General features: G+C 33.6%; 1 protein-coding gene across 6 annotated transcripts in view; it reads right to left on the reverse strand.

Moving 5' to 3' along the window:
* CBLB (Cbl proto-oncogene B) overlaps nucleotides 1-26,035 on the reverse strand; it is a 221,514-nt gene that overhangs the window by 78,699 nt on the left and 116,780 nt on the right. For all 6 annotated transcript variants that reach the window (XM_036930770.2, XM_036930766.2, XM_057502408.1 and 3 more), the window contains 5 exons: nucleotides 23,586-23,707; nucleotides 20,102-20,239; nucleotides 16,973-17,060; nucleotides 15,312-15,443; nucleotides 4,388-4,591 (listed from right to left, as the gene is read on the reverse strand). In XM_036930770.2, the coding sequence (XP_036786665.2) occupies nucleotides 4,388-4,591; nucleotides 15,312-15,443; nucleotides 16,973-17,060; nucleotides 20,102-20,239; nucleotides 23,586-23,707 (684 nt within the window). The remainder of the gene's footprint in view (nucleotides 1-4,387; nucleotides 4,592-15,311; nucleotides 15,444-16,972; nucleotides 17,061-20,101; nucleotides 20,240-23,585; nucleotides 23,708-26,035) is intronic.

The raw sequence follows: 26,035 nt of genomic DNA on the forward strand, positions 1-26,035 counted from the left end.
CAGCCCCATGTGTGGGATATCGCCATGGTAATAGCAATGTATACACAGCTCCGTCCTCTATGTTATGATGGAAGCATTACTAATTTAAAGACTGCAGCATGTTCAAGACAGGCAGAAATGAATTCACAATATAGGCATCAACCTGCTCATAAAAGAAGAGAAAGATGAGATGAGAACTTGAAATGGCAGATAAAAGAAAACTGAATCATTCTAATAGACAATGGCCAACAGTCACTCTTGGAGTTGAGAGAATGAAATGTTTTTAAAGTGAATGAATAAATGAATGAATAGACAATAGAATGACTGAAAAAACAGAAAGGAAGAAAATTCAGGTAGAAGAGCTATTGTGTGAAAATGGCTGTAGGATATTTGTTTATGGCTTCAGCTATAAGACAACTAAATAGAACCTATAATTCGATATTTTGTACATATATATTCAGCCTTCAGATAGGAAGACACAAAGATGCATAAAATCAGGTCACTGCCCTCAAAAAACATTTGAGCATGCATGTGAATTTATCATTTTATTTAATAAGTACTTACTGAGTGTGTTCATATGCCAGGAAACACAAAGATAAATAAGACATTCACACTGGCCTTAAGAATTAATACTCTAATGGAGAAGACAGTCCTCTCAATAAAACATAACAATTTAGTGTAACCCCTGAAACAGAAATACACATAAAGTGCTATGGGAACATAATGTCACAGCAATATGTTCCCCAATCATTCAGAAACAACTGATGCTTGCATCTACACAAAAGTTTAGGTTTATTGAAAGTTAAGCGGCAGTGATTAATGAAATATTTTAACATTCACAATCTGTTTAATTACTAGAAGCAGATTAGTGCACACAATGACATTTAATTGAAATACGATGCTTAAACTTAAAAAGTTACAATTTCTTTAAATCTTTCCCATATCTAAGTGCTACAGGAAAGGAGAGAAATAGCACTGACTCTAGTGAAGGCTTTATTAAATGACACTGTTGCCTGCCAAGTAAGCCACTGAAATGAGACTGCCGGGACAATAATGTCTGAGAGCACCATTCTTTTCTTGGGGAAACTAAAGAGAGGATCAGTGTAAAAATCTCTCAGCTCCCTTGACAGAAAGCTCACAGTGAGCCAGAGAACAAAACATGCATGGTCTTGAGAGTGGCTGAAAAGATCAAGAAAAAGCCACTAGAGTCACCTCTACACATTCTGCTGCTCATTTTACGGTACCAGTGGTTCCTTTCAACTGTCAGTGCCACTGCTGAAACAGAAGCTCAGCTTGCCACTTCATTCGGTGGAAAACAGTCCTAGTCTACAGCTTTTCCCAAACTCATATAGGGCAAACACTGTTTTACCCCACGCAGTAAGGTATACAAAGTTCTTCAAAGAATTACTCTTAAGGCCCCACTCCTCTCCCCTAACACAAATCACTGAAAGAAGAAAAACCCATTTAGTAAAAAAAATTGAAATGCCTTTTCCTAGCTAGAAAACATTACCATTTAGGCCTCCTTAAGTACCTGAGGTGTGTATGTGTCTGTATGCTTGTTAAATACTTTTCTGTTCTTCCCTATTATCTGTGCATTCAACAAACATTCTGTAAATGCTTACTGTGCCCTAGACCTGGGGATGCAATCTTTTTCTTAGAGGGCCAGATAGTAGATATTTCAGACTTTGCAAGCCAAAATGCAAAATCAAAGAAATTATGTAGGTGCCTATAAAATCATTTAAACATATAACCATTTAAAATGTAAAATCTTTCTTAGCTTTCATAAAAACCAACCAAAAGAGGCCATAGTTTGCTGATTTCAGTGCTCAACTGTAGTTAATTACCCAGAACAAGCTAAGACCAGTTATTAAATAAAAAGAAAGGTCTTTTGCACCAAGACAAGGCTTCTTCCAGTAAGAACTTGAAGGAATGAGCTAATAAATCTCTATCCAATAGAATTATCTATTGGATAATTATCCATCAATAATAGGTATTTCAATTGCTGTAGAAAATGTTCTGTATGTTCATTATGGTAGCTCCTAGACACCAGTGGCTATAGAGCAAAATGTTGAATGTGAATGAGAAACAAAATTTTAAATTTTTAATATTTTAAATTTACATTTAAAAGCCACATAGCTAGTATATTGGAAAACAGATTTAATAGCCACCTATATATAAATTAGCAGGGCCTAACTGAATTTGAGTGTTTGGTGGCCCATTATGCAGGTGTAGGACATAATATTTTTATAGGTTAGTACCAACAGATCATAATTCAAATTATTGTAAAATTCTGATTAAAACTTTATTGTGAGTTAATAATTATTCATGATGTATATTATATTATAGAACTGAAAAGACCTTTAGAAGACAGGTGGTGATGCTCTATCAAGTACAATGTGTGTGACACATTCCAAAGAGGCTAAAGGAGGCATACTACATGACAGTTCACAACTAGAACTCTGAAGTTAGGAAGACCTGGAAAAGAGCACCAGTTCTGCTACAGAATAGTTCCAGGATCTTATGCAAATCTTAGGTAAATTATTTCACCTCTTTCTTCCTCCATTTCCTTCTTCATAAAACTTTACAATAACAGTAACTTATCCATTGGGTTGATATGTTGATCAAATGATATCAAAGAATTAAGAACGTGGAACAGTGCCATGTCATTAAAATCACAAATGTTATTATTTTATTACCAGTATTAATTAAAATGGATAATATTATATGATAAAAATTCTAGGACATATTCCATAATTTGACTTAGAAACCATTTCAACACTCCGCATGTGAGGGCGCTACACTGGGGTGTTGGATATATGGATGTGTCATTATCCAGAAAACAGCTCTTTCTATTTTACAAAGTTTGCATGTAGTAACTCTACCACCTACTGATGTGTCATGACTAGTCTGAGCCTCATTTCCCTATCTGAAAAAATGAGAAGAGTATTTACCTCTCCAAGTTGTTGAGAAAGTATGTGAAAAACTTTGCCCATCTAAAGACGTTAGTACTAGTTTACCGATTAAGAGTTTATCTTAAAACTTAAAATCAAGTCTCAATTCCCTGTATCAATTTAAGGTTTTTTTTTTTTTCCTTGTTCATCCTTTAGGATTACTGAGGAATAACTTCCTCTCTTCCATCTCTTGGGTCAAAGTGATAACATACTTCAAAAGTAAAAACTAAATGTGGTTGCCATGACTAAAGGGTGGAATCAAGAGTAGTTTCTCTGAAAGTTAAGTTATGACACTGATGGAAAAAAAAGAGGTTGGAGAATAAAAATCACCCCAGACCAAAGCAAAGTTTGAAGTAGCCATGTTGGTGATGGTTCATATGAAAAACCCATATGTAAAAATCTTTGGGTATGTCTTTGATGAGCACGGAACCTTAGAACAAAGAAAATGCAGGAGACCAAGAGATAAACTTTGATACCCTGAAGTGGTAACCCAAAGAAATGTATCATCAGTTCTCTGCACCAAGTGTTTCCTACCACAGAGACAGATGCACACGGCAAATACAGTTTGATGCCATAACTCATTTCCATCACTCCACCTAGACAGCACATAGGTTTCGTGTACCTGCCAAATCTTCATGAACTGCAGTGAGGGCTCTATAGGGCTGTGTGGGCCAAGTCTGAACTCAGCAGGGATGAGTGCCATGACTGATCAGCCATATCTGCCTGAGTTGGAGGGTAGAGGGGTACCTGCACACAGTATCTGCAGACCTTTCATAGGACTCCCTGCCATTTCTCTGACTCTGAGAGCACAAGATTTCTGAGTGTAATCTGAATCTCACATATCTTTCTGATTCTAAAAGTCCAGCTCTCTTGATAGTTATTTCTGGTTTGTAAATGACTCAACTGGCATTCTGGTTCACTGATTAGTCTCTTGTGAATGGGGTTACATAAACTCTAAGTGGGCAGTAGCATTCATTCTCAGTGAACTGACAAAGTCAGTTTTCTCTGTCAGCAATATTGATAAGCAAGCGCCAGACAATGGAAAAAATTCAAAGCCGTAGATTTTATGTGACCACTTAGTAGCCAAAAGGAAGGCTGGTTTTTCCTTAAAAGAGAATAACTCCATCAGACACTTCTTTTAGACTTCAAGAAAGACTATTTTTAGCCAATTTCATCATCTCCAATTTTAATAGTTGTCTTTTTCTTCACAGATCTACTATTGCCAGTCTCAGATGATCTTTAATGCCATATAAAAACTCCCACCACCTCTCATTTTGAAATTTAAAACTCTACTTTGTGTCTTGATTTAATCAGCCTGTCGACACTATAGCTTCACCTTACTTTTGGTTTCTGAATCTTTCCAAACCCAAATATACTGTCACACCCCATTTAGACAGCATCACTTCTTCTGCAGATCCACATGCCACCCTAAATAAACCTATACTGTCTAGTTTTACCTTTCGAACATTTGCCAACCGATTCATCATCAAGGTCTCTTCACGGTCATCGTCATCGTCCAAGTCCAGCACGGGCATGCCAAAGGGGTCAATGATGCTACAGCACCTGGAGCCTTCATCTCGCGGGTCAAATGGGTCCACGATGATGGGCTCTGTTCCTTTTATTTCGCAGCGACAGAAGGGGCAGCCCTGGCCATCTGATTCCTGGAGAAACAAAAAATGTGACTGATCTTTGTTTAAATAAAACAGAACTGAGAGGGGCTGATGTTCTACAACTGTAACAAAATTTTGCCAAACAGGTTTTAGGGTAGGTGTGGGAATGAGGGAAGATCTGTCTTGAAGAGGGAGTGGAGCAGAACAGGAAGTCAACAAAATCCATTATAAGTGTTTAGTATTTCAAATTTTCAAAGAAAAATTTCTCTCAAAGTTTGATTTGCCAAAGAAAGGAACCTAACTTTATTGTCCTGAATGCTCACGTAGTATTTTAATGTATCAAAACTTAGAGTCTTACAGAAAACTAGAAATTGAGTCATGTTCCTCTTTACCAAAAGGCACCACTGCTAATCAAACATTCTGTAAAAAGAGTTTGATTAAAAATTCATTATTAGGAAAATAATTGTATCAATTAGAACAACATATTCTGCAAAAGCTCCTGGGTATGTAACTTGGGCCAAATATTTCCAGTTTAATTGCATACATCTTTTAAAAAGCCATCAGTGTGAAAAAAGTAAATTTATATTCAGAAAACATCATTTGTCCTGGGAGCCTATCATTCTAACGCACCTCATCTGGAATATAACACTATGTGAAATATTGTTTCACCCCTCCCTGTGCTTTGAAACTAGATACTGCAAAAAAGATTTGTGCAAACACTTTTGGGTCAGAAATTTATTGGTAATAATTGAAGGTTTGTTCAAAGTCTCTTAGTTCCCTTTCTCAAAACTGCATTAAGAACTCACAATTGGCAGGGAAATGGGACAAGACTGTTTTCTTGCCCTATAAATAATGCTGCCTTCTAGAGATAGATGGTATATGATATTCACCACTTTATTTTTGCTTCTGCATTATACACTGACCTTAGTAGTGTGTTAAAAAATAGGAAAATCATAAAATCATTTTAAGGTAGAAATGAGATGTATTAGAAGCATTTTAGAGATGATAAAAGGGATGCAAAGAGAGCAAACACCCTTAAAAAAACCACTTAGTACTTAAGTCATGACTGTCGCATCTACATGGTAAGATGGGGAAACTGGTGATCGGCCTGCCCTATGCTAATATTCTGATCAGTGGTGGAATAACACCCCGCCTTTCCTTTCGCTGTACAATTACTGAGTAACCACTCTGAGGCAGGTCCTGTGGTAGGTAGATCATTCTTTCCCAAACATCACTCAGATTAAAAAACTGAACCTTTCCTTTGCCACAAAAATTGTCAAAAGATGAAAAACACTTTTGGACTGCTTAATGAAAATAGATTGCAATATATTCTTATTCATCTACTTTTAAATAATTCGGGTAAGGAAACTAGAATGGTTAAATAGCTGAACTAAGTTGGTATGAAGAAATACAGACATGCTAACACAAAATCCCTTGATGTTTATTGCCACATATATGCAGGTCTGGTGGGCTTCAAGGCAACTTCAATATTTTGTTCCATTATTTTATATATGATAAAACTGAGACTTAACTCTTCTGTTACATTCATATTTTATAACACAGGAGTAAACAGAGAAAACTAAACCTTTTTCCTATCTGTCACTAACAAGAACATTAAAAGAAGTGCACATTCAATATATACTGTCATCCAGGTAAAATCCTCTTATTATAAAAGTCAAAAGAGGTCCCTATTGTGTGACCATAATGGAATTTCCTTACAGATCTATGTAAGATAATTTCAAAAACATAGTTCTGATATGAAAGAGCAAGATGCAAAAGAGCTGATGTTTCCTGTGTCTTTAATGAGTAAGGATGGAAAGTTGTACTCTGGGCCCTACATAGACACTTGATTCATTCGTATGTTTAAAAAAATATATCCAGAAAATGTCAAACATAAAAAAGGCAGGGACAAAAGTGTAACAAATCCATATGTCCCTAACATCCAACTTCAACAAGGATGAATTCATGCCCAATCTTGTTTCATCTACACTTCCACCCTTGGATTATTTTGAAGCATATCCTACCCATTACATAAATTCATCTGTAACTGTTTTAGTGTGCATATGTAAAAACAAAATCTTCTAAAACCTAACTGAAATGAAATTATCATAACTAAAATTAATCCACTCTTTCTAAACATTATAGTTATAATATTTTTGAGTGTAGTGGCTAGAATGTGTAAGCCACTGTGTCTGGCTACAAAGGCTTCTTTTAGAACTTTCAAGGAAATTTGCATGATTAAGGACGACTTCTAGTTTATGTCACCTATTTCCTGAAATGGCTAACTGAAGACATTGAATTTGGAAATGGGGAAGAGGTGAAAGGCAATAACAGCATCTTGATGATACAAGAAAAAGTCTGGGAATAGTTCATCTAAAACCAAATTGAAGTTTTTCTCCATTTTTTCTATCTGAAAGTTTAATGCTATACAAATTACTGATGTGTTGGAGTAGCTGTTTTATGAGTACCTGTCACAAAAGACATTTTCTGTTCAGATTTATCTTTGAGTTTACATTACTCACTAGATCAGAAAAACAGATGCAATATACATCCATTTTGATTAGCAAATATAGATCATGCTGAATATGTCTCCTTAATTGTATTTACCCTAATATGACTTCACTCATTGTGCTTTCTCTGTAAAATGACTACTTTCATGTGCAAATAAAGTTTAACCATAAATTCTCAAAAGCCACTTTGGTATTCTGCTTTAGTTTCTGTCAGATGGTTGATTGAATACACATGAAAAATGTCATCAACAGACATATAACTCATCAGGATTGTGCCTTAGTAATTAAAATACTTTTTCTGTCAACACATGCCTAATATAAGATCAAGGAGCATATGGTAAAATAAAAAAAAGCCCAATAAATAACTCTCTTTCTAGTCCCTAATATGTTCACATTCCAAGAATGTAAGAGGAAGTACTTGGGATTCCATCCATTCTAATTGACTCTGTAGATATCACTTCTCAAATAATAAATACTTCCAAACCAAAGAATACAGAAGTTATCAGTGAGTACTATAGTCATCTGAAACATAACAATAATATGCTCATGATAAAATAATTTAGACACATGTGCCAACCATATATGTTCATGATATGCTATACTTAATAATACACTATAAGTTAATGATATTAAATAAATATAATGTTAGGTAAACTGAGAACAAAATAGCTGACAGAAAAATAGAAAAAAATGTTACCATCCAAAAATATTTGTAATTCCCCAATAACACCCTATGTAAAAAATCTGAATAAATATTATCAGTATCATCTCATCATCATGCAGGCACTTTCCATATTCTGTTTAAGTATCATTTAGATGGATATTATCTCTTAAATATCTTCTTTAAATTTTTAAGATAAATATTTTACATAGCAAAATTTATTTACTCTCAGGATAACTAATTGAGTGCATGCTTTAATTTAAGGTCAATCACTTCATGCCTTCCCACATATATAATATATATGGAGGGCCCTAGAGAATACACAGGACTTCATGAGTTTCATTTTGGAGTACATTTCGTATTTTTATCCATGTGCATATGTGTGTGCTTTCCATTATCAGTAATTTTTAATTTATATTGCCTTGCTATTTCATGCAGATTTGAAGTTACTGTCTTTTTTAAAAACATGTAACAATTATAAAGAAATAACTGGACAAATACATACATTGAGAATAAATTGGGTCCATACTAAGCATTTTCAGTGCACAATATTGCCCACAGAAACTTAATAATTTCTTGTTAAAAGAATGAATGAAAGAATGAGTGAGGATGGTTAATAGCAATCTCATACTAAATACCCCAGAGCAGGAAAGGTCTTTGGTTTTGGTGCTTTTCTGATGGGCAAGGGAAGATGACATCAGTGAATCTATCTAGTTTTATTTTGGGAAATCCATGAAAACCATGAATCAGAAAAAGAGCACAGGTACTCTGAATCAGGACACTTGGACTGGAATTCTACACCTGTCAATTACAACTGTGTGACACTGTAAAAGCCACTTCATCTTATATATAGGATATAATGAGAGAATTTACATTTCAAGGGACTATTTAAAGATGAGATAAATTAATTCAAAGGTTTCTAATGTACTATGCAAATTCCAGTAGGTATAATTACTATAAAAAATAGTTTCAAGAACAAAGAAATATAGTAAGGTAACTATGGAAACATAACATTTGAAAAAAAATGCATATATCTGTAAGAATTCCACCTTGTAATGAAATGAATACAATTTAAAAACCACAGGATTATTAGTGCATATAGATTAAGAATAATCAGAAATATGGGATATCTTCCTAAGTGATACTAGCATTTCTTATCAGTGCATATAGACTAAAAATAATCAGAAATATGAGATATCTTCCTAAGTGATACTAGCAGTTCTTATATTAGGAACAGTAATAACAACTAAAATTTTAGGCACTGTTTTAAGCACTACCCACACACTAACTCATTTACTCCTACAAGGTTGGTACAGTTATCCCGATTTTACCATTAAGAAAATTGAGAGTCCACATAATTTGATGGAAGTCACAGTGAAGCAATACTGCATAGGAAATTATATCCAGGAGGTCTGTTTTAAGAGCATAATCTTTTCATCACAACACTATCACTATATTATACTATGTATTATGAGTGTATTTTTGTTCCTCCATCTCAGATTCATAGCCTAGGTTGAAATAAAGCTTAAAAATAGCTGCCTACTATTGATAACTCAAAAATGGAAAAAAAATAACTATTTTGTTCAAATTGCAAGTTTTAAAATCAAACTACTATTATCAATGAATATTGTTTGCTGTAACTGAAATGTTTCAGATTTAATAGGAAGATGCAAAACTTGTCCTAGTAATTACAGTATCCCTTGGGATATATTTTTAATATAGTAAGAAGCTTCTTTTTCATTATTTGTTACTAGAATTCATTTATAATTTTAACGCATGAAGTTTATGAGTTTACATTCTGACGATGTTTGTTTAATGGAGTAAACTTTCAAAACACCTAATTAAAGGCCTTGCTAGAGTCAACTGAAAGTGTTTCCAGAGTGCCAATACCTGCTATTGTCCAGGCACATCACAATAAAGTGTCCATTTAATTTAGACACTAAACTCAGAGTCAAGCATTTGCTCTGCCAGATTCTACTTTCTCATATCTGTCATCTCCTTTTCATTCCTTCTGTCATCACTGTAGTTCATGACACCAGTGTCACATTTTTTGGACACCTCTAGTAGACTCTACATTACTCCCAAAGTGAAAGTGGAGCACCAGCATTTTATTTTGTTCACATTTATACAAAAGACATAACATTTAATGAAAGAATACCAATTTATAACAGTCTTAAAGGTAAATAATGTTTTCTTATTTGTAGTAATAAGGTTACAAAATTTCACTGAAGCTAGAAATTTGAAGGTTGGCTGTTTTTGAAGAAAGATATAGTAAAAGATTATTTCTTAGGGCCTTAAATATATCATTTGAGCTGGCTTCTCATGTTTCTCAGGCAACTACATTTTTTCCAACCATGTTCTCTAAAAATGGGACATACATAAACCTCTATAATCACACATCATATTAAAATCCAAGCTTACTGATTTTCATCTATTGACTTTTTTTTGTGAATTACTATTTTGAACACTTCAATACCTTTCCTTTAAATCATTTTGAAAAAAATATGCAGAAAGAATAATGACAGGAGAAAATTAATTTTACTTTTAATTGAGTTAAAGTCCTTGGCAGTGATTGAAAGCAAGGATGCACATCCAACTGACACATGTGTATCCATTTTTATTTTGAGAGAAAAGAAGATTTGAAAAATGCATTCTAGAGTTTGGCCACTCATGAACTCAGAAGCCATTTTCTAGATTTCTGGAGAAAACACAGAATGAAAACAATTCCTTACTTGACACCTTATGTGTCAACCCTGCAATATGACTGCTGCATAATACATTTTTGGTAGCAATATCACTAATACGAAAAGAAAGATGTGGAGGATTTCAGGGTGAAGAGGAAAGATGTTTTGTTAATATCCATGGAATAGTGTGGAAGTGAAAGAAAACTCTAAGTTTTATTGCCAAAAGTAGAACAGAAATGCTGCACCCACAGCAATGTGACTTCAAAGAATGCCTCTCGAGAGGTGATTATTCAACTTAGTATTCTGAGCAATCTCTGGCTTGCTTATTCAATTTATTAAATAACATAGATGTTTCAGAAGGAGAAAAAGAGTCTGACACCTCTTCGGAAGCATGACTAATGGGCCATTATGATACCAGCTAGAGAGTAGTCGCTTGCAGCCTGTAACAACTGACTGACACTACCACTGTGCATTTCCTAGGGTTTCCATTAATTACATACAATTTAAGTCTCCAATGAACTTCAATTAAACCAAAGTAGGGCATCGGAAGGAAAAGTTGGTGAAGAATGGCTTGCGAAAAATGACACAGACTGAGTGCACAGTGTTTCATGGTCAGGGTTTACTATTTCCTCCTGGACTCTGACAGATTTATCAGAGTTTCTTGGCAGACATGCAAGCCTTTAAAATCCTTTTTATATCAGCATGCCCAACCAAAGTAGCAGAAAGTAACAAAAAAAGTCTCAAATCCATAATTAAATTAAAAGGGTAACAGGATGCTCACTTCATATAATTATTACATATCAATAATTTCATGTAATTATTAACACCTGACCTTTTGTAAATCTTTCTGACTTAATTTTAACTTCCAGAGGGTAGGGGCTATGTCACATCATTGTTCTTAGCCTGCAGACTAATACAGAACCTGGCATATGGAGCTGTTTAAGGAATATTTCCTAAATAAATAAACAGATGGATTTGAGGTTCTAGGGAATGATGGATGAAACAACCCATGTCTGCTTCCACCAAACCAGTTACGAAAAACAAAATAACAAATTATCCTTCTGTATAATTAAGTTTGAAAAGTTCAACTTTTCCTCTATAAAAAGAAACAGACAAGCACATACAACAAAAACACTGGCTTTGAAGTCAGAAAATATGGACTCCAGGCCAGCATCGTTTCAAATAAGGAAAAAGTTGAAAATGACATATATTACTACATGTATTCATATCCAGAGACTTAATATGCACATAACATTTCCCATCACATCTACAAGTGTAGATACTATGTTTGGCAATGTATTGAACTATGGAAATGTTCAATAATTTTGTTCTGTTTTGAAATTCACCATTAATGAGGTTAAGTTCAATAAGCAGTTCGTTGAGGCTATGATATGAGATTTTTAGCATATCTAGTGATTGTCAACTGTGTTTCAACTGGATTAACTATATAAGACGTTTATTTTTATTAAATAATGGGGCATTTTGCAATAACATGTCTAAACACTGCTATTCATACAACAATATGAAAACTGCCAAAACGGTTGGTTGGCAGCACCATGTGAAATCTATATATCAATGTAGAAATATTCAAATTACCCAAAATAGTTAATGTTTTGAAGTTGAAGCTTTCTTTAACCATTAAGGTCCCACTGAGATGCAGACTATGGAATATCACTTTAGAATTCTCCAACCTTAGCTTAAGAACATTTTCTTCAGGGTAGAGAAAACCTGAACCAGATATCACTGGACATGCTTTTGGTGTAAAAAAAGCAGTAATAAGAAAGTCTTACTGCTTCTAGATTAGTACTGGTATTATTGCAAGTGAAAAGATAAACTAACAGTCCAAAAATAAGTGGAAAAAAAATCAAAGTGTGAAAAGCTGAAGGGAATCACGCAGCAGCTACTGAATGGAACCAATGATCTGAATTTAAAAATTCTTAGGCTTCAGTCTCAGATCTTGAGCATGACAGCAGGTCTGAAAAGATCACAGATACTTCTCAGAATTGAAACGGACAGAACTAAGACATTACAAGGGCTTTTCACAATCTATTTACAATATTAGCCTTTTTGTATTTAATGTAATCTTAGTGTTCTTTTTCTCTTCCCTTTACGTTATATAGCATATTGTCTAGGAGTATTTACTGAGTTACTATCTGTTGTAGGAAGGTAGTATGCTATAAAAGAGAGGGGTTCTAAAATATGTAAAGCAATCCACATTCTAGAGGAGAAGGAGATAAATGTGTAAATGCTTACAACATGAATAAAATGAGGTAAGAGTTTGCAAGAACATACAAAAAGTAACAGAAGACAATCCATGTTGAACTTAAATGCAAATTAAAAAATGGTAAAATAATGCCTTTGAACATTTTTTCATTAATCTATATGCAAAATCCTACGATCAGAGTAGGATAACATTGTTCACTAATGACATGAGAGTAATCTAACTGGATTATTATTTCACCCTTCTGATTACTTCTGAATTTGTCAATTTTGTTACACTTTATTAGTAAACTGCTATTTTATTATTACTTTCTCATATAGCTTCTTCTAAAATTTTACTCAGACTGTGTTCAGTGCTCGACAATTTATGTACTTCCTCAATTTCTAAAAGTAAAAGAGAAGTACATCAAAGTAAAAAAAAAAGCAAATGTTAACAATTTATGAATATGGCTGGACATAACTTCATATAAGGCCATTAAACCAATATGAAAAATCATGAAGTGAATCAAGGAATTGGTTAGCTACTAGCAAGAGGAAATGAACCATCTGGAGAATGCTCAGTAATATATAGAAAAGCTGTGGAGATATAAAATGTGACGGATTAATTAAAGCCATGACAACTGGAAATATGCTTGTGTCTTTTGCATATAACATACCTTTGCAAATTGTTCACAAACTTACTAAATGAAATATTAATTATTGGACCTCAAATTTAAAAAAATAAATTTCTTTCAAGAAATTAAAGAAAGTAAAATAAATAAACTCTTTTTGCTTGCTTTATATTCAGCCATACTCTTTTACTCACTCTGGGCCACAAGGTAAACAGTTATTTTGAAATATGCTTTATTCAGTAATCTTTACTAATCAAAGATTTATGTCAAATAACGGGAGATTCTGACTTAACACATATAACTTCCAAATACTAGGTAAGTATCAAGTTAAAGATACCCATTTCTGCAGTACTTATGTTTGTGTATGCACCAGGGACTTGGCCCTAAGAGAAGAGACTGAAATACACAAGCCATGCAAGGAGATAGAGTACTGGGAATTTGTACCAGCCACAAATTCTGGTTTCTTTAGGGAGAAATGCAAAGCTTTTAGTTTCTCTGTACCTGTAAGAACCATACTACTACACTGCAGGCACAGGTCAGTCCAAAGGGGTGAGAAACACAATGGCCTCATTTACCCTGAAATGCTGACCCAGGGAAAGCAAATCATTCTCAAATAGCCCCTTCCCAGTCCAGCACTGAGTCAATAACGTCCCCATAACACTTTCTACTGATACACTTGAAATACAAGTGCAAACATAACTAAATTTACTGAAATTTATTTACCAGCATGACTAAATTCATTGAAATTCGCTTATACAGAGGCATTGCTAAATCTGCAGAACTCTTATTGTCAACGTAACTTAAATCAAATCCCTATATGTTGAGAATGAGTTTGCTGGTGCCATACTGAGCATCCCTCTGCCTCCAACTTCCTGTATTACACAAAATTCAGCATCATGAAAGGATAAAGGAAAATCAGGAAACCCTAAAGTAAAATATGAATATTGAAAGAGGGAAATGGATGGATGTTGAACAATTTTTCCTGAGGTATCAAAGATGTCTAGGAGTTCAGAAATAGCTTTTGTAATGTGGATTAATTATAATTCTTTTCCTAGTTCTTCCTCTATTTCTTAAATCTCTCCAAAGGAAGAAGGAGGTCCTTTATATAGGATTACAAAAATGGTATTTCACTACCAAGTAATAATGAGCTCAACAGATGTCAGTGTGCCTCTGGTCTGCACCCCCTTCCTGGCCCTCTAGGGCCAACATCATTCTGTAGGCAAAGCAGAGTTTTGTGCATGACCAGCTGAAGGATTATGAGGGTCAGGAGTGGGAGGTGATGGTGGTTATACCACCAGTAGCAAACTTTTCTAAAAGACTTGAAAATTTAATTATTTGCTTTCTAACCCTATCAACATTACTGACTTCAATATTGGCTGTCTAAAATATCAGTTAAAAATGGCTTGATCAAAACATTCTATGAATCCTCCAAATACTTAAAACAGGAAATCTGTCCAAAGGTCCATTTTAAAATCCCCAACCTCTGCCACAGTTAAAGAAATACAAAAAAGTCCGTCAATTTATATTTATTCAGTGTCTGCCTACAGGGGGAAAGGCACTTTGTCCTAACAGTCTGCTTCTGTACACTAGAAAATTTAATGCCTGTTTTTGTGGGAACTAGATGTATTTGAGCAGTTCTTCCTGTCTGATTCTCCTATTTTAGCCTTACACAGCAACTGTAGACATATGTGAGACCAGCCATACCTCCTCAGGAAAACAGGGATGGTTGAAATAACAGCATAAGATTTACTACTAGGGTTTGCATTGCTACAGAATCTGACCTATAAATTGTATAAATACAGTTAGCAGTAAGATTGATAAGTAACATTCTAAAATAGTGTTACAGAACTATTTATGACTGATAACATAACATTATACATGTAAAAGAAACAAAATATAGAACAGCAAAAAAAGAAATCAAATTATACAAACAAAACTCAAACACATGATTTTTTAAAACAAACATTCTAAGAAAGCACTTTATCATTACTTCCTGAATCATTAAGATGGAGAAGACCGAAAATAGAAATATTAATAGGGAATATAAGGAAGGTATCAATTTCGCTAATTAAGCCTTGATTGTACCTGCCAGGCTGTAAGGCACGAGGTGCACATCAGATGCCCACAAGGTTCAATCTTGACATCTTTGTCGTTCTCAGCACAAATTTTACAGAGCTGAAAAGTGGAGCCCATTTCACAATATAATTCATATTGTTCCTGGAGTTTGCAGAAGAGAAAAGTCAATGTTAATGTATTTCTTGCATGAAATGTTAATATTGAATTTTCTCAAATTCATTGACTTACAGTAAATGCCTCACACTTGATGCTATCAGGATTATTTACCATTTAAGACACATTTGAATTTAATAATCAGAATTTGGTCTACAGACCAATTTGCAATTACAAAAAAATTTAAGTAAGCTAAAATCATAGATGCAGAACTTAATGCAACCTAAGGGGTATGCTATTCAAATACTTATGAGAAACTTAAGAAAATGCTACCCCTCCTGAATATATATTTTTAACTGTGGCTTTCTAAAAAATTGTCTTTTTGAGTGTTCTCCTGCATATCTTAGAAAATACAGAATCACTAATTAATTCAAAAAATGGCAATCACATATTAAGTTTTTAGAAATGTCCACAAACTGTACATATGAAAGAGTGTTTCATATAATAATACCACTGAGACTGCAATCTGGAGAATTAGAAAGAAAATGAAAAATTATCTCGTCTTCCCCAAAACCTATTAATGTCTGGGTTTAGTTATTTATTATTTATTATAGGAAGCACAAAAATGTCTAAGTTATAAAATATCTTCTAACTAGATTATGTGTCAAATAAAATATTCAAGTTCTCCCTTTCAGTCTCTCCCTGATTTCCCAAAACTTTTCACTTCATCCATTAAACACTGCTATTAGTTTGGTGTATTTTTTTTAAGTATATTCACATGTTCATATATGGTAATTTCTTATTAATTTACAGAAACTGAACTTCCATAATGGAACTTCACAAAATGAAATGTTATGTAATTGAGCTTTATATAAATAGAACTTTTTTAGGTAATAAGATGTAGACACTCCCATTTGAGTATATAGGACTCCCCTTCCGCCTGTTAATGACTTTACAGTGGAGGGCAGTATGAGTACACTATGGTTTAATTAACCAATGATTGAATGTTTCGGTATTTGGTAATTTTTCATTTTTCTGAAAAATGCTGATAAGAGCACCTAGCGTGCAGACCTCTATGTGCATATGCCAGTGACACATATGAAATGTAGAGTAAAAGATGTATTTAGATTTTCATAATTAATGGAAACCCCCTCAAGAAAGGCTTTATACCAAGTTACACTTCAATTCATAATCTACAGGGTTGCCAACAATGATTTGTAAGTATATAATTATTACCTTCAATAGGCTTTAATTACTCATTTGACTCTAAAGCTAATCCATATAATTATTCTAATCTTCTAGAGTTTTCTAAACCTAAAGCTCTCTCCTCCTATCTATCTATGATCTATGTACATACAGATTTATCTATCTGTGCACATATATGCCATTATGCTATTGGAAGCAAGAATGTTAGTAGCAGAAATTTTTAATTTAAAAATATAATGTAATTGCTTTTCAAACACACTTAGAATTCCTCAAGTACCTTTTGCATTAAATACTTATAGTACAAATAGAGAAACTTATTCAAAAGCATTACATTTATTAATTATAAATACATTTCCAGAAATTTTCCTTACCTGTGTAACTTTGATATGATCATGGGGTGTAGGTTCACATAAACCAGTTAAATCGGGATTGTAACTCCTTCCGTCAGGATAAAGATAGCTGGATTATAAACAGAAATTTTATTGTTACAAATATACAAGTTTTAACTGCATTTAAAGCTATTTAAGTAGGTTCTTCTACATGCTAGCACACATTTTGATGTTTCCTTTTTATGTAACTTATATTAAGAACCTATTTGTTCATTGTTTCCATATTATGAATTATTTTTAGAACATTTAAAATCTAGAAATCATTTTAAGAAATGAAGAATATGGACTCAGACACTAAGCAACCATTTTCAATTACATACACTTATTACATGTCCTTTAGGTAAATTATAATTTTTATTTTACCACTTATGTTCTATTCCAAAACATTTCCAAAATACTGTGATTATACACGTATTTGCATTTACTATACCTGTCATCTGCAGCATGGTTAATGTTAACAGTATCATTTTATGCCATGCTTAACAGCACAAGGAGAGAAAAATGGAATTAAAGCCCACAGTTTTCCCACAAAGTTATGGAAACACTTCTGTGGTGTTCCTGTTTTATCTAGTTTCCCATCCTCTTTCTTTCAGTCTCACCTTCCACTCACTTCAAAACACACACACACACACACACACACACAGTCTTAATAAAATGAGAAAAAATGTTACAATTCTGTATTTCAGTTACTTTAAATCAAGCTACAAACACAGAATGGTTTATAAGCTTGAGGTTCCATTATTAGATATAACTGAAATAAGAACTAAAAGTAGACTAATAATGACATCTTGCTGTGCTGAAACAGTTTTTACTCATTCATAAATCTACTAAAAAATGAAGTTTACTGTATTGGTAAATACCTGTTTTAGACTAAAAAGGTAGTATTACTGCTGGATCTCATCAGTTTATTAAGTTGTAGTTAATTTGTTTAATATCTTCCTAGTCTAGATAGCTTGAATGAATAATTTGGACCATAATACTACAGTGAATATTTTAAAGAGCAAAACTATACTAAAACTATTCTGTGAAGGAACAAGAACTATTTACGCTTAAATAAAGAGTTGATAAATATGTTAGTAACTGTTCAAATTTACCCAGGGAAAGCAGAAAAAAATGAACTTAGGGGAGAGGTAATTCTCACCTGGTCTGGAAGAGATCAGTGAGAGAACTTTTTTACATGATATAGAAAAAGGAGTCAACTACATCTGAATATGATACAAATTAGTGTCTTTATGAGAGTGGTTAAAATTCTACAAATATTAAATGAGGAGTGATAAGCAAAAGTTGGTAAGTAATTTTCTTTTTATACCCTAAAATGGCCAGTTTTTAAAATTACTATGTAACATGTTATTTATCACACTTCAAAAACATATAGAAATTCTAAGGAGAACTCAGAAAGGAAAAATTACAAAAATGAAAATAAGGCTATTAGAGGAAAACTTTAAAGGTTCTGTTTAATGTATAAGGGGCAATTCAGTAATTATTGTACTTGGGAAACTAGGGTGCTACTGATGAGCACTTTTTAATGACAATGAAAGAATAATGAATCTTGGCTGGTTGTCAAAGTAAACATCACTTGTGTCAGACAGCATAAGATCCACTGTAAGGAAGGGACCCTGAAATAGCTGGACCAGACATCTTATGCTTTTATTGATCTTAGGAGAAAAACTTAAAAAAAAAAGCCTATCTAATGAATAGTATCTGTTTTAATCTAATCTAAACATCTGATTTCCAAAAAGATTAAAATTTTAACATGATCTATTTTAATGTAAGCTATCAAAGTTTACTCTGTGTGTATAAATATTAATAAGTGATTTGCATAGGAGTTCAAAGGCTAGACTACTGATTACAGTATGATTTCTTATGTTTTGATTGACTTTAGAAAAATAGCTGCAGAACACTGTAACAATTTAAATAAGATGTCAAAATTACTCCATTTAGATTACCTGCTTGTAATTTCTATTTATAATTTAAAACTTGAAAGCACATTTTCTTAAAAGCAAAAATCCTATAATCATAGTGAATCAAAAGCTATACATCTGAATCTTTGATGAAAGATATAAATAGCAGAATAGCATATTTATGATAATTATTAAAAAGATAAAATACACACTTGGTATCAGTTTGCCATACAATTCTTATGTAACTATTTCTTGAAAGTTCACAACTTTTTAAAAAGCATTCTTTTTCTTCACACAGTTCCCATCACTTTTTCTTTTCTTTCCTTTTTTTTGCAATTACTTTGGAAAAGGTAAAACTTAAATCGTTTGCTCTTTGCTAACTCTGGTGGACTTCCTCCTGCTAGTTTCCATCACAAGCCATGCTATAATAGGTGAAGCACATATGTCTCCAAGTTACTCATTAAGGGCAAGGGGTAAGAAAGCAGGATGAAGTGGCACAGAAAATACAAGTATGAAGGGGATGGCACTGACTAAAATGAATGAGAGATTATATTTACTAAGAAGGGATCTGTCACATTGTTTAAACTTTGAGTGTGGAGAAAAAAGGCATTCTTAATCTAAAAAACCAAAAGAGAACTAATCTTTAAATGTAAAAAAAGTTTAAGATATACTGTATTTGACTATTAACATGTAATTCTAGAATATGGATTTATTATTAACGTGAATAAAAGAAGGAAGGCATGAAGAGAAAACGAAGTGAAGGCCTGAGAAAAGGATAAGAAGAAGAAAAAGATAATCTGGCACTATTTGTCAAAATAAAAAGGAAAACTAGCAATTTGAGGGGCCTCTGAAGCAACAGAAGTCAATTATTTTAAAGAATTATCTCTTAACACATACACACTTCTACATCTGTTTTTAAACTACTTTTAAGACCTAACTTCTTTTCCTATGAAAGACACAAACTCATGTTGCAATTTGATGTTGGGATTTATTTGCTATAATAATTAGTTGAATACAAATAATTGGGTTACCTTAGCCTCTTAATTAAGAGAAGAATAAAACATCCAGAGCATCCATTTGTCTTGAAATAAAAAATTAACAGCCAAGTCATCAGCCTCACTATCCATTCTCTCCATCATGAAGCAATCTTTCTCTCTCTCTTTTAAATCTGTGACTAATAAGCACTTTGACTCCCATTTCTCATACTCACAATCCTTCCCTGCTCCCGTCAATCAGGGCTTGAAATAAGGGCTTATTATGTGGGATGGTCTGTAAGATATTGCCATCCCCTGTCACATAGCCAATGGCCCACTGTCCCAATCTAGTGCAGCTTAACCGGAAAATGTAGCTGGAAAACAGGAGAAAAGTATGTTTTATTACATTCAAACTGTAAGTGACCTACTAAACAATTTGTCAGATTTTTTAAAAGTAAAAGAATAAATAGAATCATTTAGAATTTCTGATACAAATTTCTGTCTTCTAACTTATTTTAACATCACTGTCCTTTTCCATGTACTGATCTGTAAAAGAGGCACTGGCAAGGCAGTACAGCACAGGGAAGACAAGCAGCGACTCTACAGCATCTCAACACGCTGATGGACAGAGACTGCGATGGGGTGGGGGGTGCGGCTTGATCATATGGGTGAATGTAGTAACCACAATGTTGATCATGTGAAACCTTCATAAGATTGTATATCAGTGATACCTCAATAAAAAAAATAAAAGAAAAAAAGAGAAGGCACTGACAGCAAGTTCATTTAAGCATCTCCAGCCATGAGAGAAAGTAATTGTTATAAACTATCATGGTTTACTGTCACCACCACCAAGGGAGGGTTGTCTCTGAAAGTGTTGGTGGTATGTCACAACAATGACATAAATCATTTTTGGAAAGTAGAAAGTAAATTAAAGGAGTAAAAATTTAATTTATCTACCTCAGACAGAAATTGAGCTAGTTTCTACTGTGGAATTCAATATAGTATTTTGTTATATAAAAATTATGCATTTTTAGTTGCTCATAAGTTGTTTTAAAAATAATACTTGTTCTTTCAAGCATTCTAGCCATTCATATTTAAATAAAATAACTGAACTATGTTACTGAGAAGGCAAACTAGATAACTTCATGGCTGCCAGCTAACCCTGTTAAGTTCAATGTCTTGTAACAGGAAGTTAAAATAGTTTAAAATATAAATCAAATTAATGACAATGACAGGAGATACTGACTTGATTTTTAAATTGTTATTTATTTATTTATTAGTTTGGTTATCTGTGTATCTACTTATTTCATTTTTTGATCATTCTTCTTTATTAAAGTGTATTGCATTCAATTTTTCCATCAAGACATCCATATCTGGAATTTATAATCCCTTCAGCAGATCAACTTAAATCTGTTGGTTATATTTGAGTACCCTGATTGCTATCTGTATGTGGCAGAAATAAGTATTTCTTAATATACATTATTTATTGATGAACCAAGTAAAAATAACTTTACAAGAGAAATTAGCAAATATAAGAGCTACAGTCATTGGATTTAATTAACTTGCATATTTAGTACTGTGTGTGGCTTCATCTTGGAAGAAAACTGTATTTTTTAAAGAAAGGAAAAGTTGTTATTTTTAAAGAACATATTGGTTATAGAACCTTTGGAAAGAACTTTTCAAGAAAGTCTAAAATTTAAAACATATTCTCCTAGAAAGCCTGAAAATAGAATATTACTCTGTCAGTTACTGGCATCCTTAATTAGAATCAGACAAAATACTTCCTCATGGACTATGACTGTCAGTTGGATTCCAAATAAAGCAGAACCTGAGGAACTCAAACGTCCTTGAAATAGGCTCAGCTCTTTTCTTACATGAGGCCAAAGAGAGGAAACACTTCCCAAGAGAAAGGACTAGTTAAACACAGACACTCCACAAAGCAAATCAAAATCATTTGATTTGTTCACTTGGTTTTCCTAAACATATTTTAAATACCACATCACACTTTACATATAAGAATTTACCATAGATCAATCACTTCATCTTTACCTAAAACTCAGCAGAATAAATTGTTAATAAATGGTATTAGAAGAAAAAGGTAGAGCAAGCTGGGAAGACAGAGTATCTTTCAGAGGTCCCTATCCTTTCTAATTGTAAGGCACTTGGTTTTGCTCCCAACAATGTCATTAATTATCTCCAATGATCTTGAATATGAGAACACAAAAAAGACTCAGTTTATTATAGTTACAGAATTGGAAAAGACAGTTTCCCAAATAACTTCCATATTAAATTTGTATCACTGCATAATTCCAACCACATCACCTCTTTCAAATTATTATATTCCAGGAACAAGAAGATACTTTTATGCCAATCAAGAGAGTAAAAGCTATAGAAAAGTCTATTTAATAGAGATCCTTGAATGAAAAAAAATGACTCCTCTAAGCCACTGTCAATATGCAGAACATCTGACCTGCTTGCATGGTCACAAGAATCAACTCTCCTTAATCTAAACAGAGACTTCAACAGGAGACAAACTTTTCTGTGCCCATGACCTTCTTCTTATATACCATATAAACTCTTAAAAATAAAAAAGATAGAAATGTCATTATGACAAAGGAATCAGCAATATCAGCTTGTACTTGAAAAGACTTTATTAAAGTATGAACACCATTTGCACCAAAAATCAAATAAAAATGGTATTAGAAGAAAAACGTAGATTTAAAAAAACAACGATATTCATTCCTAAAATGAAGTGACCTCTATGTGATGAACACTGCACTCTTGGACATTGGAGTGACATCTCCTACTAAAATATAAGTGTGTGCAGACACATCTCCACTGTCATTACTGCCATACCCTGCATGCTGCTTGCCACAGCACAAATGGCCACTATGTACTTAGATATGAACTGGGGAAAACTCATGAACCAGGAAAGAGTCAGATTTGCCATTAATAAAGTGCAATTTCATGGCCAAGGCCAGAGGGGATGAACAAACAGCCAACTTCTGTGAGTCTCATGCAATTTCACTCTCTGGAAAATAAATTCTGAAGCTATAACAAAGCAAGATGTATTATGGAAGAAGTTCTCAAGACATGAAATTGATCTGGCTTGCAACAATGGGATTATATATGTTTATGTACTTCTATGCATTTATCATGTTTGTATGTGTATACTTGGATATACTGATGTGTTTATAATAATTATACATTTATCATAGAATGAAATGAGTATCTTGAAAAATACCCTAAAATAATGAATATGAAACTAATTTGTCTTTAGCATAATATTCAAGTGTTCAAATATACACATACAGTTTTGAGTACCATCATCAGTGTCATGGAAACAGTCATGCTGATAGTCTACTACAGTTTGAAAATTGGAACTCTCAGACATAATGAATCTCTAAGTTCACCAAACTGCATAGTACCATATCCTCTGTCACTTTATGAACACTAAGTTTCAGAAAAAATACAATGAATCAATTTAAAGGTTCAATTAAGAAGCACCATTTGGCCTATTAGCATTTTCCTCTTCATACCCATGGGTGTTACTGATTTACTTAGGAATGCACCAGAGGACTTTATGTATATGTGTGTGCATGTGTGTGCATGTGTGTGTGCGTGTGTGTGTGTGCGTGTGTGTGTGTGTTTGTGTGTGTGTATATATGTATAAATATATCTTTAGATATATGACAAAATATTACTGCTTAAAAGTCTTACCTTCCAGGTTTGGTGCTGTATTTCTGTAGTCGTGCTTTAACTTCATCATATGTGAGAAATGCCATGTAACCCGGATGTGTTACAGCTAAGAAATTCCAATTCCGTAAAATAGAGCCCCAAGGCTAAAAAATATAAATAAATGAAAAGATATCATCTAGAGAATATCAGCTATCAATCACATGACAATTTATCATTTGATATACTTAACTAAAATTCTCCTGGGTATTTTTTAAGTGATTATGAGCTTAGGTAGCTTAGGTCAACCTTTATTATCTAACAGCAAATATGCAATAGCTTCTCTTTTTGGAGAAACGTGATTAGGCAGAGAACAGATTTCTTAGGAATAGAATATAGAGAGCAAAAAGGAAAACCACATCATCTCTTCTCTACAAATTCTATTCTCAATACATCACTTGTGATCATTCTGAAACAAACCACATCACTCATCTGCTCAAAAGTCAAAGTCCTTATGAATAGCCTAGAAGGACTGTACATAGTTGATCCCCAGTTCCCTTTCTGTCCCCCTCTGCTGTGACTCTCCCACTTTCTGTCTCCTCTCCAGGCATCCTGGCCTCTTTGCTGTTGGGCTTGAACACAGAGGTACTCTCTCATTGCAGAGCCTTTACATTTCCGATTCCCCTACCAGAATTCTTTCTCTAAAACAGCTGTCATTCCTCTCACTTCTTCAATGAGGACTTCTCAGACCACCCTATTAAAATGATTTGTTCTTGTCACATTCCTTATCTCCTTGTGTGTCACTAGTGTACCTGTAGGCATCTCATTTTATAGAAGAAACCATATCACAGAATTTAAATGATTTGGCAAAGGTTATACATTAACCATAGCTACATAAGAGTAAGAACATGCCTGTCTTGCTCACCAAGGGACACCAGCACTGCTACACATGTCACAACACAGCGATCAGACAGAAGTCATTGTTGAACAGCTCCTCTAGTTAGTGACTTTTCTAAAGGGTCTTGACTCCCAGCCTAGTGTCCTTTCCATGATAGCATACTACTGTGCTCACATTTGTTTAATCCTTGCACAATTGTAAAATTAGAACAGGTTTATGGCTTAGAAGTGAGTTATGTAAAAATCTTTCATGGTAACACATACACATAATTTGTATCATTCTTTAATGTGCTCATTTGTCCCTCCAGCTACCAAGGCAAGAGAAAAAAAAGGCAGTCAGTGACCGACAATTTTGCTTCAGGGTGCAAATCAATCACCTCTGCCATATTTTTAAGGAAAAGTTACATTTATTCCAAGGAATTGGCAGTACCCTCTATCTGATGTGCCAGACTATAAACTCAAATCTTCCACGTTAAAAAAAGGCATTTTGTATTTCCAAGTGGAAGTTGTTTAAATAGTCATCCTTGTTATGATTATTGGTAGAAGGTTCCTGCTTTTGTTTTTCAGGTTTTTTTTTTTGAGACTTGTTCCTCATTATTGTTAAGCAAGTTTCAAATGTACAAGGAGGAATTCTTCTAGGATTATACCCCTTGAGCTGAGGATACCAAGGGAAAGAACAATTTGGTAACAAAGTTTTTAAACCTTTTCTGACACATGAAAAATCTTCAGGGTATTTCCCCATCACACTAAAATAACTAATTGGGCAAAAAGAAACTCTAGAGAACACTATTATGAGAGGTTCTGTCTACATATTTGAAAAAAAGAATGTGTTTTTAATTTTCTTCTTAAGTCATGACTAAAAATTGCATAAACAGTACTTGGAAGAATATCAGCTTATGTTTAAAAAATTGAGAAGTAACTATTACAGGCATTGGGTTTTGTTTTGTTTTGTTCTTCCCCATCTACAAAGGACTAGGACGGAAAGAATATAAGATAATTGGGTCACCTCCATTGAAGTCAACACCAATTAATGGAAGAGCTATTAAAAAAAAAAGCTGAACTTTACAGAGAGCCAATGCACGTATCAAAATACAAGTGAAAAAAAAAATGAAATTGGGGTTTTCAGCCAACTGCTGCAGTATTTAGCAATCGTTCCTTAGTACATTATCCAGAGGGCCAGCTTCTAATTGCAAAAATATTTATGTAATAGAAAGAGTCTGTGTACTGTTTTCCTTGTGAATGCAACCCACAGGCAGAAACACATGGCAGTTTATGTCATTAGGTTTCTTTTTTAAGTATTTTTGCCAATTAATGGCTTATAGAGGGCAAAATAAAGTACTTCGGAGAATAAGAATTATTTTGCAATTTGTCTTTAAATTAAAGGAAATGTATTCACACACACCAACACAAAATTATTTGGAGATTCTTAAATGACCACAGAAATTAATTAAGTGAATTAAGGAAGCTCATCCCTTCATTCTCTCCCAAATGCTACTTTTTTCAAGCATAGCCCTTTAGTGACTTCCAACTTATGCTGAAGAGGGGCCTCAGAGGGCCTGCACAGATCCTCTTAGTCCTTGCTACAGCAGGTGACTTTC

Source organism: Manis pentadactyla, chromosome 1, assembly GCF_030020395.1.
Source record: "Manis pentadactyla isolate mManPen7 chromosome 1, mManPen7.hap1, whole genome shotgun sequence".
Classification (NCBI taxonomy): Eukaryota; Metazoa; Chordata; class Mammalia; order Pholidota; family Manidae; genus Manis; species Manis pentadactyla.